This window comes from Malaclemys terrapin, chromosome 25 (assembly GCF_027887155.1).
Source record: "Malaclemys terrapin pileata isolate rMalTer1 chromosome 25, rMalTer1.hap1, whole genome shotgun sequence".
Classification (NCBI taxonomy): Eukaryota; Metazoa; Chordata; order Testudines; family Emydidae; genus Malaclemys; species Malaclemys terrapin.
In genome coordinates, this window is record NC_071529.1 from 8,507,038 (window position 1) to 8,527,695 (window position 20,658).

Consider the following 20,658-nt stretch of genomic DNA (forward strand, 5'->3'; position numbering starts at 1 on the left):
CGGCTGGCGGCGCCAGGGCCTGCCCCGGACAAAGGGCCCGCCCCCTGCGCGAGACTCCGCGCGTCCCTCAGCCGTAGCGCGGGCCGCCTGTGGGGTGAGCTGCCCGGCGGGCTTCGCCCCCCCTCAGCCCCTGGGAGCGGGGCCCCAAAGGGAGGGGGCGGGGCCGGGGCCGCCTGCTGCTGCTTCGGCTCCGTCTCTTCCCCCACTCCCCCCCCGGGCAGCGCGGGTCTGACCCCCCCCCCACCGAGCTACAGCGCCCCCCCCGGGGCAATGCGGTCTGACACCCCCCCCACACACCGAGCTACAGCGCCCCCCCCCCCGGGGCAATGCGGTCTGACACCCCCCCCCACACACCGAGCTACAGCGCCCCCCCCCCCGGGGCAATGCGGTCTGACACCCCCCCCACCGAGCTACAGCGCCCCCCCCCGGGGCAATGCGGTCTGACACCCCCCCCACCGAGCTACAGCGCCCCCCCCCCCGGGGCAATGCGGTCTGACACCCCCCCCCCACACCGAGCTACAGCGCCCCCCCCGGGGCAATGCGGTCTGACACCCCCCCCACCGAGCTACAGCGCCCCCCCCCGGGGCAATGCGGTCTGACACCCCCCCCCACACCGAGCTACAGCGCCCCCCCCGGGGCAATGCGGTCTGACACCCCCCCCCACCGAGCTACAGCGCCCCCCCCCCCGGGGCAATGCGGTCTGACACCCCCCCCCACACCGAGCTACAGCGCCCCCCCCGGGGCAATGCGGTCTGACACCCCCCCCCCACCGAGCTACAGCGCCCCCCCCCCCCCGGGGCAATGCGCTACAGCGGCGCCCCTCGGCCCCCCCCGGGCAGCGTGGGTCCTGCACCCCCACCGAGCTACAGTGCCCCCCCCCTGGCAGCGTGGGTCTCACCCCCCCCATATCGAGTTACAGTGCCCTCCCCCCCCCCCCCCGGGCAGCGTGGGTCTCACCCCCCCATATCGAGTTACAGTGGACCCCCCCGGGCAGCATGGGTCTCACCCCCCACACTGAGCTACAGCGCGTGCGCGCCCCCCCCACCGAGTTACAGTGCCCCCCCTCCCGGGCAGCACGGGTCTCACCCCCACACTAAGCTAGGGTGGTGTGGTTCTCATCCCCTGCTCGAGCTAGGGTAGCCCCTCTCCCACCCAGGATGGCATGGATCTCACCCCCAAACCAAGCTACAGTGTCCCCCCTTCCTCCAGGGCAGTATGTACGTCATGCCAAATTGAGCTACAGTGTCTCCCCTTTCCCCCAGAGTAGCGTGGATCTCACCCCCAAACTAAGGTACAATGTCCAACCAACCCCGTGCAGGGCAGCATGATCGCTTGGGTGAGGGGGATGCAGGATATTCTCACTCACTTTCCCCACAAGCTTGGATCATGGAGTAGGGAGGGGAAGAGAGGTGATGCTACAGCCTTCCCCATTGTAGGAAAGGATGCTGCAAGTGTAGTTTTGCTCTCTTCCTCCTATCCCATTCTCTTCCCTCCCCCTCTTCCCCCATACAGCCAGTACCTGACTGGGTGATCCTTAGTGGGGGAAGGTGGAGGGGTGCAGTGTGGTCCTCTTCTCTTTTTTGACCCTCCCACCCCCCCATACAGACACCATCCCCAATTGGGTGATTTCTGGGGGAAGGATACTGAAGTGTGGTTTTCTTCTCTTTTCCCCATATACACACCATCACTGACTGGGTGATGGGGAGAACAGGTAGGTGCAGTTTGTTCCTTCCTTCCTCAAATTTAGGATGATTCATAAGAGGGAAGGCTGCAGTGTTCCTTCCTTCCTGTCTTTTCAAGGCAGAATGATCTGGCAGGGGATACTGCTGCAGTCCCATTCTCCGTCCACCCACCCAGTGTAGGATCTTCCACAAGGCAAAATGGTCTTGTGTAGTTAGGAGGCCATAGTGTCTGTCCCCTTCCCAATCCTCAAGTCATATCATCCCCAGGGGACAAATAGTATCAGGGGGTAGCCATGTTAGTCTGTATCTACAAAAACAACAAGGAGTCTGGTGGCACCTTAAAGACTAACAGATTTATTTGGGCATAAGCTTTTGTGGGTAAAAACCTCATTTCTTCAGATGCATCCAAAGAAGTGAGGTTTTTACCCACGAAAGCTTATGCCCAAATAAATCTGTTAGTCTTTAAGGTGCCACCAGACTCCTTGATGTTTTTTTCAGGGGACAAAGTTTCAGCCTCTGTTCTCTTAACCAGTAAATTTCCTAAAGTGTGATGAACTGGGGGTGGGGAGACTGCTGTGGTGTTCCATCTCTTAAAGGCAAGGTGGCCTCCAGAGAAGATGCGATCCTCAGCGTCTCTTTTCCCAAAATGTTGTCGATGGGGAAATCTGCACACACCTCTGTCTATCTTTAGGGTTTTCTACTGCAGCTTATCACTGTGATGTCTGAGCACCATCCACATGAAAAAATCAATAGCAAAGACTTGAGTAGACTTCATAATCAAGTATAGCAGATTGTTCTGCAGACACCGGACAGAGTGTGTGTTTCTGATTTTACTTGATATATGCTTTTTCAGTTTTCTTTTATTCACACAGTGAGAAAACATCCTTACAAACAGATTTAATAGTTTAAAAATATTACAATTCATCAAGTACAGCACAAGCAACAAAAGCCAAGTGTTCTACAATTCAGGCGTTTGTCACATATCAGCAGGTTTGAAGCTTGAGACATGTGTTGGTGCAAGTGGGAAGAACAGATTATTGGAGTCAAGCCTCTACCATGGAGAGCAGAGGAATGATTTTTTCCAAAAATGACCTAGTGAGCTCCATGTTCTAGACGTTTAGATTTGTTGAGCAGATACTAAACTGGTAAATGCTTTGTGTAGGAAGTAGTATACAGAATTTACTCTCAGATTTGCCAGTTATTTCTCTTAGCTATGCACTTTAATTTAATTGAAGGAGTTCCAGTGAATGCAGAGAGTTGTCTAATAAGACCGCTAAACTAGGAGCTCTCTAACTATAACACACTTGAAAGGGCTGTGCGTCATGCCCTTTTTTTTTGTTGTTGTTTTTTTGTGCCTTGAAGGTATGACTTTAGTTGCCCAAGCATTGGGAAAATACTAAACTTCATGGAATCAGGGTCAAATCCTAGCAGCATCAACAACTGAGCCCTTCATCCTGCTGACATGGAAAAGTGAGTTCTGTGCAAACAGATTGGGTGGGAGTCTTTCAAATGTGACCTCAAGAACTGAGGTGCTGTCTACTCTGTGTGTATCTTAAATATCCTAAGGCACACCTCTTAAGAAGTGAGGCTTGACTTTTTGTTCTTGACTAACATTTCCCCTCCCCCCTATGGTTGTGTGGTTTGCTATGTGCTAATTGGTTATTGCCCTCTCTAAAGTTGGCTGGATTTCAGCTGTGCAGTATTTACCAAGCTATAAAACATTCAGGGATGGGACTGTATAGAAATGCAAAATATTTATTCAGTTGACTTTCCACTTCTCCCACATAGGTTCTTGTGTTCAGGGTTCTTGCCTTGGGTTTATTTGTCTATCTTGGATTGTAAAATCTACAGGGCAGGAATGTTTGTTACCCATTGTGTTAATGGGTGATAGACTATCTTATCCATAAACCTGGTAACATTACTTTTTGATAGAAGTTTTTTAAATAAAAAATAAAAGGGATGTAATATTTTGGACAGCAACCTGTTCATTTTTCTTTAATGCAAAGTGCAAATGCTGCTATATATTAATATTTTCAGTAGAGGAACAAAGCCAAAATCCTAGTTGGGGTTATCTTCTCAAACATCCATCTCCAGATGACTTAGGAAGCCCTGGTCAAAAGAATTTGTGCCTTTTGTATCTGGCAAACTATAACAGAGGGGATGTTAACTGGTATATTCTGACCTTAACAGAGATATTGCTGACATCATGAACTGGAACAAAGGTGGACCTGGCACCAAAAGAGGCTTCGGTTTTGGAGGATTTGCCATAGCCCCTGGAAAGAAAGAAGAACCAAAACTCCCTTCGCAGTCCCATAGTGCTTTTGGAACACCTGGCTCTTCAGCTGCGTTTGGGAAGTCCGCACCGCCTCAGCTCCCTTCTTTCTACAAAATTGGATCAAAACGAGCAAACTTTGATGAGGAGAATGCGTAAGCTGTGCTACTTTTTTTTTTGTGTGTATCCTGTTCTAGATTTGGTTGTTTTATAGGTTTCAAGGAGCAAACTTCATTGATGGAAACTAACAAGCAGAGAAATAGCTTAAACTCTCTGAGCCTGGGTTTTCTTCTCAGTGAAAGGGGAATAATACCCTTCTCTATGTCGTGGGAGTTGTTTGTGAAGCTTATTTTAATTATTTAGATTTAAAATAATAACAAGATGCCTATCCAAGGATCTAGACACCGTAACCCATCATTAGTGGATATAATAAAATCCCAGTACATTTTACGTAATCATTTCAACAGGAACTTAACCAGCCAGCCAACTACAAAAACTCCTTTCTACCCTTTCATCATGGTAGGAAGCATGCCCATAGCCTCCTCCAAAAGCCCAATTGAACATGTCTTTTGCAGCATGTTCAAAAGGTCACCAAATTCAGGCTGTTTTAGACCAACGGGGGACCAAGTTCCAAAGTCTTGGAGCTCCCACGTCCTGCCAATTGCCCCCTCTCTTTTATAATGAGGGGAATCCAGCTTGAGCATCCGTGCTGACTACAGCTGTAGCAGAATGGCATGGGGAGAGAGGTGATCCCTCCAGTAGGCCAGTCCCAGGCCATGTAGGGCTTTATAAGTCATAACCAGCACCCAAAATTCCAGTCAGCCAGTGCAGTTCCTGCAGTGCTGCTATTGCATATTCCCAGCAAGATGCCCCACTCAGTAAGGGAGCCACTGCATTCTGCACCTACTGCAGTCTCTCAGTGGTTTTAAGGTGTGGCCCCATGGTGAGCACTCTCAGTAGTCTAATCTTGAGGTAATAACAGCATAGATAACAGTGGCAAAGTCTCCATCCAGAATGAAAAGTCACAGCCTCTTAGCCATATGCACATGGTGGTAAACTGACTGGAATACTTCTGCAATACGATTGTCAGATAGCAGCTGGGAGTCTGAAATCACCCCATGTTACAAACCCTAGCAAGATAACTCCCTCTGTTAAACAGTCTGAAGTTGCCGCTTCTATAAAGAGAGAGGATGGTCCATTCCTTAGGGCACTAGTCTGGGACTTTGGAGACCTGGATTCTATTCCCTGCTCTGCCACAGACTTCCTATGTGACCTTAGGCGAGCATTTAATCTCTGTGCCTCAGTTTGTCGTCTGTAGAACGTATTTAAACATATTAAAAAAGATTGTGAGGCTGTCAGAAACTACAGTGATTGATAAATGGATCTCCACTTGCTTCCCTCTGGCCCTATCTTGTTTGTGTTCAGTTTCAGCTAGCTCACTTTCATCTATACTTCAGTCTCAGCTAGACACTGGCTGAGGCACTGACCAGCATCATCCAAGTCGAACGAGATACAGTTGGGTGTTGCCAGCATCCTGAAAACATTGGCCTCCTTACTAACCCTTCTTATAGTCCCATACACACATTGAGGAGGGTGAAAGAATAGTGCTTTGTAGCAGCACCTGACTCTGGGGAGGGCTTGGGAAGAGGAACAGTTGTCCACAGCTGCCTGCCTTACTTCAGTTACTAGCTTAATGCATTCGTACCTGTATCACACCTCAACATCCTTTAATGGAAAAAACTAGATGAGTACAAAGTTTTGTTGTTCATTCCAATCAGTTATATAGAGACTCAAACCAATGGCTCTACAAACAAATAGACCCACTGCATGACTTGTTATAGCCATGTGCTGACTTGGCCCATTACTGTGCTATAAACTACTCTCTCTTACTTGTCAGATACTTTGAGGATGAAGAGGAAGATTCCAGCAATGTTGATTTGCCATACATTCCCGCAGAGAATTCCCCCACTCGCCAGCAGTTTAATTCCAAATCAGGAGACTCTGACAGTGAAGATGATCCCTTGGAAGCATTCATGGCTGAAGTGGAGGCAAGCCCCAACTCATTAAGTCTTTATGAATTTAGGTGTTAAACTCCTCTCTGGTCAAGAGCAGGAAACATAGATAGATATACAAAAGGTTAAGGGTTATATTAGTACTCTTCAAGGTGCTTTTTACAATAATATTGTTACATGTTGACATGGATAAGGCCGTACTTGGTATATTGGAGTCCGTGTCTATTATCTTCATGAGAATTAAAAAAAAAAATCCCAATATGTGTAAAAACCATTTAAGAGTGACTAAAGCCAAAAAAAAATTACCAAAAGAATCATAGACATGTAAGTCTGGAAGGGAACTTGAGAGGACTTCTAGTCCAGCCCACTGCACTGAGGAAGGTCAAAAGTATAGCTAGCATACCATCCGTGACAGGTGTTTGTCCAACCTGTTCTTAGAAAATTCCAATGATGGGGATTCCACAACCTCCCTTGGAAGCCTATTTCAGAGATTAACTACCCTTATAGTTAGAACGTTTTTCCTAATATCTAACTTAAATCTCTCTTGCTGCAGATTACTTTTTGTCCTACCTTCAGTGGACATGGAGAACAGTTCATTCCTGTTCTCATTGTAACAGCCCTTAACATATATGAACACTGTTATCAGGTCCCCCCTCAGTTTTCTTTTCTCAAGACTAAACATGCCCTGTTTTTTTGAATCTTTCCTCATAGGTGAAGTTTTCTATGCCTTTTATCATTTTTGTTGCTCTCTTCTGGACTCTTCAATTTGTCAATCTCTTTCCTGAAGTGTTGCACCAAGAACTGGTCACAGTACTCCGATGGAGGTTTCACCAGTGCTAAGTAGAGTGGGACAGTTACCTTCCACATCTTACATATGACACTCCTCTTAATGCATCCCAGGATAATATGAGCCTTTTTCACTACCTCCTAGCCAGTTTATCCCCATTTCGTAGTTGTGCATTTGATTTTTCCTTCCTAAGTTCTTTGCACTTGTCTTTATTGAAAATCATCTCGTTGAATTCAGACCAATTTTCCAATTTGTCAAGATCATTCTGAATTCTAAACCTGTCCTCCAGAGTGTTAGCAACCCCTTCCTGCTTGCTATCATCTGAAAATTTTATAAGCATACTCTCCACTCTATTATTCAAGTCATTAATAAAAATGCTGAATAGTGCTGAACCGAGGACAGACCGCTGCAGGATCCCACTAAATATGTCCCCCCAATTTGACAGTGGACCATTGATGACTACTCTTTGAGTACAGCCTTTCAGCCAGTTTTGCACCCACCTTATAGTAATTTCATCTAGACCACATTTCCCTATTTTGCTTATGAGAGCATCATGTGAGACTGTGTCAAAAACCTTATTAAAATCAAGACATCATGTCTATAGCCCCTCCATCCACTAGGACAGTAACTGTCAAAGAGAAGGAAATTAGGTTGGTTTGGCATGATTTGTTCTTGACAAATCTATCTTGGTGGTTATTTGTAACCCTATTATCCTCTCGGTGTTTACAAATTGTTTAATAGTTTGTTCCAGTATCTTTCCAGGTATTGAAGTTAGGCTGACTGGTCTATCCTGTCCTGAGTCCTTTTTGTTCCCCTTTTTAAAGATAGGTAGTATGTTTGCCATTCTCCAGGCCTCTGGGATTTCACCTGCCCTGTAAGGGTTTTCAAAAGTAATCACTATAGGTTCTGAGATAGCTCTAGCTAGTTCCTTAAGTACCCTAGGATGAATTTCATCAGCTCCTGCTGACTTAAATATATCTAACTTATTTAAATATTCTTTAGCCTGTTCTTTCCCTATTTTGTCTTCCATTCCGTCCCCCTTGTTGTTGTTGTTGTTTAATTGTGTTACGTATATGATCACTTTTAACCTCTTTAGTGAAGACTGAAGCAAAATGGGCATTAAACATCACAGCCTTCTTGATGTCACCAGTTGTTAGCTCTCCTTCCCCTCTAAGTAGAGGACCTCTACTTTTCTTCATCCTTCTCTTGCTATTAATGTAGTTCTAGAACCTCTTCTTACTGCCTTTTATGTCCTTTGCTCGGTGTAATTCTTTTTGTGCCTTAGCCTTTCTGATTTTGTCCCTGCGCGTTTCTGCTGTTCTTTTGTATGCCTCCTTAGCAATTTGTCCATGTTTCCACTTTTTGTAGGATTTCTTTTTGATTTTCAGGCATTAAAGAGCTCCTGATTGGAGCCATGTTGGCTGCTTCTTTCCTTCTTCCTATCTTTCCCTTCTGTTCTTCCTGTCTTTTCTTTGCATCAGCGTAGCTTGCTGTTGCACCTTTAATATGATCTCTTTGAGAAACTGCCATCTCTCATGAACTCCTTTTTCCCTTAGATTTTCTTCCCATGGGACCTTAACTACCAATTATCTGAGTTTAACATCTGATTTTTTGAAGTCATTGTCTTTATTCTGCTCCTCTCCTCCCTTTCCTTAGAATCATGAAATCTATCATTTCATGATTACTTTCATCCAAATTGCCTTCAACCTTCAGATGAACTATAACATCGCCAAAGATCTAACAAGGCAGTACAACACAATTCATTGTAAGTAATAAAGCTAGTATTTTAAGCTTTTTTGTCACTTTGATCTTAATGATTTATACCCTGGCATCAATTCTGCTAGCTGCAATTATGTTTAAAGACAGTTGGTGCTAGCTGGGTTCTAGCACAGCTTTCCTGACTGGTGTGTGTGTGTGGAGAAAACTCTTTAAGAATAGTGTTGGAAAACGTTGGCCTAGGAACTCCCAAAGGATTAGTCAGTAGCATGATATGGTTAGCATAATAGGACATGGAATGAGAGACAGCTGAATCCCAAAAGTGCCGTTCCTGCAGCTTGATGGAATAACCAAGCTCTGATTACTTCGGCCCTATTACAATATGACTGACTTTTTTCCCCCCCTTCAGATTTATTATCATGTTCTGTAAGGTCATTCATCCCTTTGTATAAACAACATTGCAATAAGGAATTTTCCTTTCTAAGCTTTATCCTTGCTGTTATGTGATACAATTCTGTGTCCTCTTAGGATCAAGCAGCTCGAGACATGAAGAGACTTGAAGAGAAAGACAAGGAAAGAAAGAATACAAAGTAAGCTTTCTTCTGTATCTCTCAGATCCTGCCTTGTAAGGGTGTTTAGAGCATTTCAAGGCTTATAAAAACCATCTTCTCCATTTTACATTAAACTTAATTGGTTCTTTAGATCCATGTAATGTAAATATAGTACATAACCAGAGCATAGAATCCCTTCCAGTGGCTAAAGTTTTGTGCAGTAAAATAGTATCAGATGATAGATGAGCAGAATCCTTTGAGGCACCCCAAAACAAAACATACTGGAAGATTCACTTATAAGAAAACAAACCAGGTTTTTATTTTATTTGGGAAGGATCACCGACGACTTTTCTTCCCTCCCTGCACTCAAAGTCCCTACGCTGCAGCAACCATCTGTGCCCCTACACGAGCCAAGGAAAACTGGGTATGGCTCCCTACCGAGCCAGTCACTGCCGCCCTGAGCAATATCCAAAGGACATTGTTCCCAAGTGTGATTCAGGTACTCTTTGCCCAGCAATCCCAGGCCATGCAAACTAGGGACCGAGGGATTCAACTGAGATCCCTGCATGGCAATGCATTGCATTGCTACTAGCTTGCCAGACTGGCCCAGATGAAGCTATTTGCTCCCCAGTGATTAGGAATGTTTGGTTTTGTCTAAAACCATATTTATTAGAATAGATGGCTCCTTTGGGATCATCTGGTGAAAGAACCATTGCAGCACAGACAAATTTAGAAATAAACAAACAAAACCTTGCAATAAATACTGAGATTCTTCCAAACCTAGTTCAGGGGTTGAGAACAGTGCCACATGCTGCTCCCCACAGTTGAGAGATTTTGAGCTCAGAAGCAGATTTACAAGGGGGAATCTTGCCTCTGTCTTGATCAGGTGAAATAACTAGGTACCATTGATACTTGATGCGAACATCAAATGTGTTAATATAGTCTATGTTGCATGGCGTTGATCAGGCTGTTCATAGGCCTGAAACAGAACACTGGATCCAAACCACCACCGACTTTGGGGAAGCTCTGAACTGGATTCAGACTTCCTGGTTCCTGTCCCTCTCTAATTATGGGCTTGTAATAACATCTTTTGGTAACGCCAGGGACTTAAACCAAAATGCTCACTTTTCAAAAACTTTCACAGTAGAATCCACATTAAAGAATTCCTAATCTTCAGCCATGCTAGTGGAAGTAAAATGAAGCTTGTGCAGGATTATGTATTATGAAAACTCCTGTGGGTTGGGATTATACACTGATTTAATTGCTGCTTGATGTTGTTAGTGTTGTGTCTTCCACTAAAGTATGGAGCTCAGCACTAATCAAGTGACAATACAGAGCTGGGTATGTGGAACATTTGCAGGGAAGTTTGTTTCTCCGCTTGTTTTTCCAGGGGTATTCGAGATGACATTGAAGAGGAAGATGACCAAGTGAGTTCCTATGCAGTCTTTCTATCTATTTTATCCCCCCCAAATTGAACTACTTAGGTACAAGCAAAACTTGAATACCATTTGAAACAAACTTGGAAGTTCATCGAGAGAGCCTACTAGTTTCCCTGTTGTCCCTGCCTTTCAAATGCTTTAGAAAAGAGATAAAGAATATTGGGAGAAAAATCTCACAGTTCCTTAACTTGTATGTGAGAGGATCTTTCAACTGATAGTTTAAAATACATACAGTTTTCAATACCTCTGGGCCTCATCTAAACTGGTTATAGTAATATCTTTTATTTATATTGGTTCCACACTCTCCCTTTCCCCTCTCCCCAAATAAGAGAAGAACAGAAAGGAAAAGAAATGGGAGGGAGAGGAAGGAAGTGGGGGCAGGGAAGGGAGAGGAGAGTGATGTCTCGGTTTCCATCTGTTAGGAATAAATGAAAGGTTTCTAGAAAGTTAGACCAAATCTTTTTAAATTTGTCTGAGATCCGTCTTCTCAGAAACATTACCCACTCAACAGCTGCTAGGTCAGCCAAGTTGCTGTGCCAAGCTTCTATCCCCGGAGGCAGTTTGTTCTTCCATCTAGATCATAGTCATCTAATACAGAGCTACAGTGGAACCATGGGAAGTCGCTCTGATGACTTGTCAGCCAAATTTTGTGGCTCTTTGAGGGCAGAGATCAGCTTTTACCCTGTATGCACAATTAGGGCCCCAAACCTGAATGAGGCAATACAATAAGGGCATGTCTACACATACGCTTACTGTATGGCAAACTGGAGTTTGAATCAACAACACACCAGCATGCTGCTTACTAAGTCTCTGGGTGAACTCTGCTGGTATGTACTAAAAGTTCCCTAGTATGCTTTGCTGTACTGTGACTACAGTAGGGTGCACGTGGAAGCTTAGGGTACGTCTATACTTACCTCCGGGTTCGGCGGTAAGCAATCGATCTTCTGGGATCGATTTATTGTGTCTTGTCTAGACGTGATAAATCGATCCCGGAAGTGCTCGCCGTCGACGCCGGTACTCCTGCTCTGCGAGAGGAGTACGTGCAATCGACGGGGGAGCCTGCCTGCCGCGTCTGGACCCGCGGTAAGTTCAAACTAAGGTACTTCGACTTCAGCTACATTATTCACGTAGCTGAAGTTGCGTATCTTAGTTCGAAGTAGGGGGTTAGTGTGGACCAGGCCTTAGTGTGCCGCATGCTGGGACCACTGCAGTTTTACACCCTAGCTTGCCATGCAGTAAGTGTACTGGTAGACATGCCCTAACACAGATAATAAATGAAGAAAAGAGACTTCATTTCAAAATGTACTTTATTCATTTATTTGACATGTAATCCTAATTATTTGATACTTTGTGATTGTTAGTAACTGTTCTTTTAGTTTCAGTAATGTAGGACCACGCCAAAGTGCTGTAATGGTATACATTTGAGTGAAGCTAATTTATGCATGCAAATACCTGATAGTATGCAAATTATATGCAGAGATGGTTAGTTAAGCCGCTAATTGGCTTAGTGAATGCACATGCGAAAGTTAGACAAGTGCAAACATTTGCACTCAGGTACATGCACTGGACTTTGGAAATCTGGCCCTGAATCTTTGCTAAGAAGTCAGAAGAGACACCCATTTCCCCGTGAGACTGTTTTGGTTTGCTGATTAACAGTGAGCGCTAACTGAGTCTCTACAGTAGATGTGCATCTTTGTTAGATGTCTAGGGTGGGATCTTCCAGTGCCTTCAGTGAGTTCCAACTTGTGCCTCTCTTGAAGGGTTCTTTTGGAATTGTTTCTTTCCCACTGAAATGGGGTGTTGACTGTCCATTAGTATGTTGAATCAAAACAACTTTTCCTCACTCAGAGGATGGTGGGAGGAGGTGAAAAATAAACATTTGAGGCATTTTAGTGGGGGTGTTTTTAAAAAAAAAAAAAAAAAAATTGAACATACGTGACTTTTTGTTCAAACTTCCACGTTTAAAAGGCGGCAGCATTTGTTCCGTAGTCTTTGTGGATGTAAGAATAGACCCTGCCATTTAATAAAGCATAACACATGACAGTTCTTGGTACAAACATTTCTTAATCAGTCTTTTGAAGAAGAAAAAAGTTTTTAAAGCATTTTGTGGTACTAAGTGAACATTACAGCAGCTTTCTTCATTTCTTCTGATTCTTTCCTCTGGACTTTACTACTATTGCTGTTTACTAGAAGAGCCTGTTCTAGTGAACATGTTGTCCTTCAATGGTAGGTGTTAAAGCGAGTGACCATCTAATATATGCACCAGTTAAACAAAAATACAGTAGTATTTCTCCCATTGTATTTGTGTGTGATTTTACTGATGTGTTTTGCTGCAGGAAGCTTATTTTCGCTACATGGCAGAAAACCCGACTGCTGGTGTGGTCCCAGAAGAGGAAGAGGATAACTTGGAATATGATAGTGATGGGAATCCAATTGCACCGTCCAAAAAAGTCATAGATCCTCTTCCACCTATTGATCATTCAGAGGTAGGGATGGAGTTTCTTCTACTGGGTTTTAACTTAAGGAATTTGTTAATGAGCCACATTTGTGGAGCACCTCAAAATAGCTACCTGATTGAAGGGTTTAAGTTAGCTAATGGTTATTATAAAATTAATCTTGATCTGTTTGAGGAAATTGAACAGAACTAGGGGGTTACAGGTGAGAGTTGTAAGGAAAAGAGTAGTAAGAAATTAAGGTCGTATTTTACAGAATGATGAATAAGTGTCAGGGATGTCCAGGGCAGTAGTGGAGTCAAGAAGCGTGAATGAACTCAGTTAAAAATTGTTGACTCTGTTGTCATCTCACCAGCTAGACTTCACTGAGTGGCTAGAGCCACTCAGTGACGTTTAGGTGGTATGAAGAAGGCTGCTGGAAAAAGCAAACTAGCTGTGAAACTTCTCTTGTACAGCCAATGATAGTAGACAGCATTTCACTGCTGTGCCACAAAGTGTTCTCTTTATTGAAATTAATTCAAATAAACAATCATCCTCCCAGACCAGCTGTTGGCTAACTTCAGGGATGGTTAAGACTTTGCTCAGAAAAGGACAAACCTTCCTGCCAAAACCCAGTGTACAGAATGGATTCCTGTCTCGTAGACTAACTCTGAGTAATTGAACCTGCAGATTGAATACCCTCCGTTCGAGAAGAACTTCTACGAGGAGCACGAAGAAATCAGCAGCCTCACCCCACAGCAGATAGTGGAACTACGACATAAATTGAATCTACGGGTAAGCTGGAAACAAGACCATACTCCCAGGACTCCTCACTTTCACCCCTTGGGATTACTTTAGTGGTTACTATGCCCAAGACTTTCACAAGGGACCGTGATTTTGAGATCACTTGAGACACCCTAAAGGGGTCTGATTTTCAGGGAGCAGGTGCTCAGCACTTCCTGAAAGTTAAGGCCCTTTGAGGCATCTCGTGTTGGACACCCAAGACCATCCGTTACATTTGCAAATCTTGGCCAAGGTATTTCAAGTGCAGTTTATATTTCTTAAAGGGTTTGTATATACTCAACACGGGTATGGGACATGTCTGCAAATATGAGGAAAACAGTGTCCTTCATTTATATTTAACATGCTTGCCCATTTGTCTAGGCACATTACACAAAACCCATCTCATTTATCTAACAACATTAAAACTCTAACTCACTCAACCTATGCATAGAGGAATAAAGTAAAATGTATTTGTATATACTTTCAGAAGTTCCACACTTTTTTAGTGGTATAGTTAAGTTTAGGAGGGGGAGGGATAGCTCAGTGGATTGAGCATTGGCCTGCTAAATGCCCAAATAAATCTGTTAGTCTTTAAGGTGCCACCAGACTCCTTGTTGTTTTTGTAGATACAGACTAACACGGCTACCCCCTGATACTTAAACCCAGGGTTGTGAGCTCAGTCCTTGAGGGGGCCATTTAGGGATCTGGGGCAAAAATCTGTCTGGGGATTGGTCCTGCTTTGAGCAGGGGGTTGGACTAGATGACCTCCTGAGGTCCCTTCCAACCCTGAGATTCTATAATTTAGGGATGTTGCTTTGTGTTTATAAATCAAGGAGTTTAATAACTCTGGTTCCCAAGGAAGCAGTTTGCTTGCCATAGGAAAAAAAAACAAAAACAGAAGTACTACAATCACGTTCTCCTGAATTAGACTAAGGTATTGTACTGTGGAGAAATGCCGCTATAGTAATGTTTGGTAAGGGAATCGGTCCTCTGTCATTTGTGCTTTATCCTGGGACACCTTTGGAAATCAGATGCTCCATGTTATTTATTTTGAGATTTTTTTTTTTTTTGGTAACAGTGGAATATTAAATACAATTGACCATTTCAGACCCAATTTAATGTCTTGTTCAGACTCATTCCTTCATTGTGCACTAACCGTTCTGTGTTGAATGCAGAGCAGTAATCTTTCTCATGCTGTATATGGCCGGTTCTGCAGGTTTTTTTATCCTCTGCAGTAAATAAAAAATAACGGAGATGATCTGCCTCGGAGAGTCAGAATGTCTGGATACGAGTCCCAGCCAAATCATTGTGTGTGTTAGGCAGATTATTTAATTTCTCTTTCTCATTAGTTTCCCCATTTGTAAAAAAGTTATATTATCCAGCTACCACACAAGGGTTTGAGAGTCTGTCTGTGCTGTCCCTCGGTTCTGGACTATGGGTCTGTGAATAGCAGCATGCCACCAAAGTGCGCTGTAACTCCCCCAGTGGACACTACCATGGACTACGTTAATGCAAACTTAGGAAGTCGCCTTGTTTGCTCCTGCAACATCTACCTGGAAGTGTTACAAGACAAAACTTTGATGTACGCTGTGATTCATGTTCCTGTAGTCTGAAATGCTCCAAACTTGTATCTTATGGCATTTACACTGCGTTAATCTTATTTCTGTCAAAATGAAAATGTGCCGCCTTCTGATATAAAAATGTTATGTTAATTTTGTGTAAAGACTTCTCTGCTTTTCTCGTTCCAATTCCAAGTTTTTATTTCGTACTGTACATGTGTCTTTTTATTTCTAGGTCTCTGGTGCAGCTCCCCCCAGACCTGGCAGTAGTTTTGCTCATTTTGGATTTGATGAACAGCTTATGCATCAAATTCGGAAATCTGAGTATACCCAGCCCACTCCTATACAGTGTCAGGTGAGTACTGTTACTTCCTATTCCTCTAGCATTAAAAGCAGAAGAGTTGTAGGCAAAAATTACCCTTAGTCCATATGAAGCTGTGAGCAATTGTGATTGCCTATATTAAGCCATCCTGATGAATAATTCACGTACATCCATGCAAATTACTTTAATCTTATTGTAAAAAATAGGTTTACCTGCTACTTTTTAAAATAAATGTAAATCAAGTCCAGTCTTTTTTTTTTTAATTTGCCCGCCCACTAGGATTTGTAGCAGGTGTGAGCCGTTATCCTGTTGCTCAGGGGAATATATGGCACTGCTAGATGTTCCCTTTTTATATTTACTGTGTTGCTTTAAAAGTAAGTGTTGCACAAAATGAACAAAGAACAGCACATTGAGAACCTTATACTAGCAAACAGTTCACACCTAACTAGCACCATGAGTAGGATGGGTAGGCTACATGGGAAGTGGTTTTTAAGAAATGCAATAAATATATGGGATTTTTTAAAGTTATGTCTAACATTGATAAAATTCCTCAGACTTTGCTGTGTTTAGGGGTTGGTATATGTGAGGTTAGTCTATATTGCGGCGAATAAATATATCTGCTGCTGAAAAATGCTGGATTGGAAGCACTTAGAGATAAAGTGAGTACATCACAGCTCAGTACTGGTATAGTATGATCAGGAGCAGTGAAAGCTTCTCTTCACCACCCCACCAGTGTGCCTACATCTGGACCAAGAGGGAGGGGACACCCCCTAGAGAGGGTTGTTCAGTCTCTTGACCCCTCTAAGATTCAACGGGAATTTCAGTTGTGTTTGTGATGTGTATATTTATCCACTGAGTACTGTACTGAACCCTTGCCATTGATTTCACATAGGCTACAAAACAGCCCTGAAGTGCTAATAACTTCAGTCCTCTAACAAGTTCATCCAGACCTGAACTTGGCAACCTAGCTATGGAAGTGTGTATAGCCTGTTACCAATCCCTTGTGCCATCTTGTCGTCCTGATTGTATGGGCTTTCAATCTTTCTGTTTTATCAGTCTATTTATGTGTTAGCTGATGCATAGGTTTAGAATGTGTTTTTATTTTCAGGGTGTTCCGGTTGCATTAAGCGGCAGAGACATGATTGGCATAGCTAAGACTGGCAGTGGGAAAACCGCAGCCTTTATCTGGCCGATGTTGATCCACATCATGGATCAAAAGGAGTTGGAGCCAGGGGATGGTCCCATTGCAGTGATCGTGTGCCCAACCAGAGAGCTTTGCCAACAGGTAGGTACATAATATCCATAGTATATTTGTTAGCACTGTTTCCTCATAGAATATGGCAGATCTCTGTGCAAGAGAAATTAGCAGATGAACTGCAATAATCTGTTGAAAAAGATGGAACTGTGGGTTAATGCCCTGGTTTATAATTTAAGATAATGCTCTACACTTGTAACTCCTTTCATCCTGGGATCTCAACCAACTTTATAGATATTAACTAATTATCTAATATACCTATGAAGTGGGTTGGTATTACCTCCCTTTTACAGAAGGGGAAACAAGTATAAAGAGGTAAAATGATTTGCTTGACGTCACCCAAGTCAATGAGAGCTAGGACTAGAACATGGAAATCTGGACTACCTGTCCCCTATTCTTGTATCTAGACAGCACTCTTCTTGTTATGGAAATACACCTCTACCTCGATATAACGCTGTCCTCGAGAGCCAAAAAATCTTACCGCATTATAGGTGAAACCGTGTTATATTGAACTTGCTTTGATCCACCCGAATGCGCAGCCCCGCACCCCCGGAGCACTGCTTTACTGCGTTATATCCGAATTCTTGTTAGAGCGGGTCGTGTTATATGGGGGTAGAGGTGTATTTGTTTGCATTATTTTGGAGTGAGTAGCCCCAGGAAGCAGGCGTCAAATCTATAAAAACTGTGTATGTTAATTACAGACTGGTACAATGCTGACCTATGCTGTATCCTATTGATACTTGACGTGCCCTAATACTTCTACTATTAATGTCATAATAACGAATAATAATGTCAGTTATGTTGTTCCTGAATGCTGAATATATAATATAGCAATATATGCCTCAAAAGGACATTGCTGAGGTTCGTTAATGTTCGTAAAATGATTTGAAGTGGAAAAGTTCTGTATAAATGCTGTGGTCTAAATTCTGCAGCTGGATGCATGGATAGGTTTCCAAGTAAAGTTAATGGGAGCTTCACATATGTATTTCAGAGCAGAATTCGAGCTTGAGGATTTGTAATATGTTCCGTTGAGTTACCTTAAGACCAAGTTTGAGATGGTGGGATTTAAGAATTAGTTGCTATTTCCAAGAGCGAGAGACCTTTTTGTTTGAGTCTCTAATCTGAGCTGTGCTTTGCTTTGTTTGCAACTTTCAGATCCATGCTGAATGTAAACGCTTTGGTAAGGCGTATAACCTGCGCTCGGTAGCAGTCTATGGAGGAGGAAGTATGTGGGAACAAGCCAAAGCTCTACAGGAAGGGGCAGAGATAGTCGTCTGCACACCAGTAAGTATATTTTAACAATGATGGAATCCTTCTTTTTTGCCTGCACCGGGGCTTAGGATCCTGGCTTTCTTTTAAATTGAAATGGAGAGAGATTTTTTGAAACCTGGTGATGGGGAACTCTTTCATTAACTAGTCAAGCCCTGCAGCTTTCCTTACTACCAACAGCTTAGGAGGTGCTATAACAAACATGCTGAAATCATTGTTGAATCTGGAAACTTTGAGAGGGGTAATCTCTAAGTAGGAAAGATGAGAAAGAACAAGGTCAGATTGAGTCAGTATGAGGCATGCTTGGTACCAGCACTTGATTTCTTATCCTTGAGATTGTGATGAAAACCTTTTGAAAGTGACCAGTTCTTGAATCAGCAGACAACACACAACGATAATACTGAAAGGCATGAACAATCCATCCTTACCTTGGTTGTGTGTTAACTCTGAAATCTAATGATAGTAATTTGAAGTTGCACCATTGTTAACTTTGATTCACTGCCGATCAATTAGAAACAGCCAGCTATTTTGTAACTGTGGGCAGAACTTGAGCAGCGTACCCACCAGATAGTTTACACTGATTCCTGGGAAGGAAGAAATTTGCGGGGGGCGGGATGTGTCAATAATATTCACAAGTCCAATGATTTAAATTTTAATAATCAGTATTAGTGAAATCTCTGGGTAAAATGAGAAAAGACAAACTGAAGGAAACGCAAGTGATTATCTGTTATGGATAACCAGAGTGAAAACAAAACATGAAAAATTTCTGGACCAATTATTGAGGAAAAACATAGGGTATTTGACCATCTGGTACTTTTAAGTGTGTGTTTGTGCAGATATCTATCTAATCTAATCAAATAAAACTACATGCCTACAATTTGAAAAGTAAGAAGAGTAGAAATGTACCCTACAGTGATCCAAGGTGGTATAACTAAGTCTAAAGGGATGCAGCTGAGCGAAGGAAACTGTGAGTGGAATATCAGGGAAGATTTCGTAACTAGGAGATCTGTTAGAATGTGGAAGTGGTAGAAATCACTTCATTCGAGTCATTTAAAACTAGGGTGTACAAAGTACTTAAATATACTGGAGGGAGCACTTTTGTATTGCCCACCAAAGAACTATTTTTTCCCCTCCATTTTATTTCCATTATTTTGTTTGTATCCAAACAAAGCCTATTATGATCTTCTCACTGGTGTCAGTGAGTTCAAAATTGGGCCCATTTTCCCAAGGTTTCCTGAAGTCTTTCTTGCATATGCTTCAAATATTCACCTAATGTCCAAATTTGATAATGTCCGTTTCACTGTGCTGAGCCATCTGAACTGTACTGTGTACAGCGGACACAGTTCAGGGGTCAGTTCTGCAGGATCTGTTGCTATATTTAAATATATATAATCTATGTTCATTGTTGTAATATATTTTAAAGCATGGATGTCTTATATTAAGAGCAGGTTTTCCCCCCAGATGTCCGTTCTATTTCTATATTGTACCAAGCCATTATGACACATTAGCCTAAGCAGTTGCTGTATATAGCTCTTCTCGTGAATAATTTAGTGTTAGGTACGTTTTAGGTAATCCAGATTGTTGCAACAATCATTCATGTTCAGAATGGAGATGGTTGCAGCCATAATCCTCATAGTGCCACGTTGTGGCTTACTGACTTTCAACAAACAAGCTGCATTATTGCAACACAGTTCTATAATTTAATGCTTGTGTTGTAATGATTATCAAACTAATGGTCTGGAAGGAGTTCATATAAGAAACTGTAGACCACTGGGCTTCGCCTTATCAGACAAGTAAGAATTCAGTCATGAGTGTCCCCAAAGTAAAATTATATTTAAATATGTTTCAAGTGAATATACAGGGCCCCAGCAAAATTTAATGGTCCAGGTTGTTATGCCTTTAAGATCTAAGAAAATTATGCTGGCATGTGTATAGTGACAAGGTAGTGACCAGTTTAAACACTGGGTTGTCTGCTGGATGTGGGGTTTCTATTGCATGTTTCACTTCAAAATTGAATGAAACTAAGAGTAGAGGTTCATTTTGTAGTGTTGGCCCTAAATGCTGGGATTAGAATTTCAGAGAATTGGGTGTCTAACTCTTAAGGCCCTTTTGAAAATCCCAGCTTTAAAACGTAGTGTACCGGGCACACTAACTGGATGCATTTGGAATCCACATCCACTGACTTGAAAATATAATTGATACAGAACTGCGGTTTGAACAGCAATGATCTATTATAGACTGAAGCATTGAGACATTTTCTATTCCAAGTCTCTTTTTTAGTATTATGATTTATACCAGACCAGTAGCCACTTTCCTCAAAGATGCCACTTATTACACTTAAAGGCTTGTGGATTTTAATTTATATTTTCTGATAGGGTCGCTTGATTGATCATGTGAAGAAGAAAGCTACCAATCTTCAAAGAGTCTCTTATCTTGTGTTTGATGAAGCAGACAGAATGTTTGACATGGGTTTTGGTATGTATTGAATGAAAGCCTCCATACAGTATAAAGTAGTGGTACACAGTTGTCAATCTGAATTGGCTGGCTGAAACTCTTGTGGCTTAACAGAACTTTGAAAT

At 42.8% G+C, this 20,658-nt stretch overlaps 1 protein-coding gene across 2 annotated transcripts in view; it reads left to right on the forward strand.

Moving 5' to 3' along the window:
- The window catches only part of DDX42 (DEAD-box helicase 42), a 34,358-nt gene that overhangs the window by 190 nt on the left and 13,510 nt on the right, over nucleotides 1-20,658 (forward strand). Inside the window, exons 2-12 of one of the 2 annotated variants that reach the window (XM_054014163.1) lie at nucleotides 3,045-3,152; nucleotides 3,873-4,109; nucleotides 5,852-6,002; nucleotides 8,998-9,059; nucleotides 10,411-10,447; nucleotides 12,796-12,945; nucleotides 13,582-13,686; nucleotides 15,469-15,588; nucleotides 16,664-16,840; nucleotides 17,966-18,094; nucleotides 20,455-20,554. In XM_054014163.1, coding sequence (XP_053870138.1) covers nucleotides 3,145-3,152; nucleotides 3,873-4,109; nucleotides 5,852-6,002; nucleotides 8,998-9,059; nucleotides 10,411-10,447; nucleotides 12,796-12,945; nucleotides 13,582-13,686; nucleotides 15,469-15,588; nucleotides 16,664-16,840; nucleotides 17,966-18,094; nucleotides 20,455-20,554 — 1,276 coding nt within the window. In that variant the 5' untranslated portion in view covers nucleotides 3,045-3,144. The remainder of the gene's footprint in view (nucleotides 1-3,044; nucleotides 3,153-3,872; nucleotides 4,110-5,851; nucleotides 6,003-8,997; nucleotides 9,060-10,410; nucleotides 10,448-12,795; nucleotides 12,946-13,581; nucleotides 13,687-15,468; nucleotides 15,589-16,663; nucleotides 16,841-17,965; nucleotides 18,095-20,454; nucleotides 20,555-20,658) is intronic. The other variant, XM_054014164.1, reaches the window with a different exon arrangement.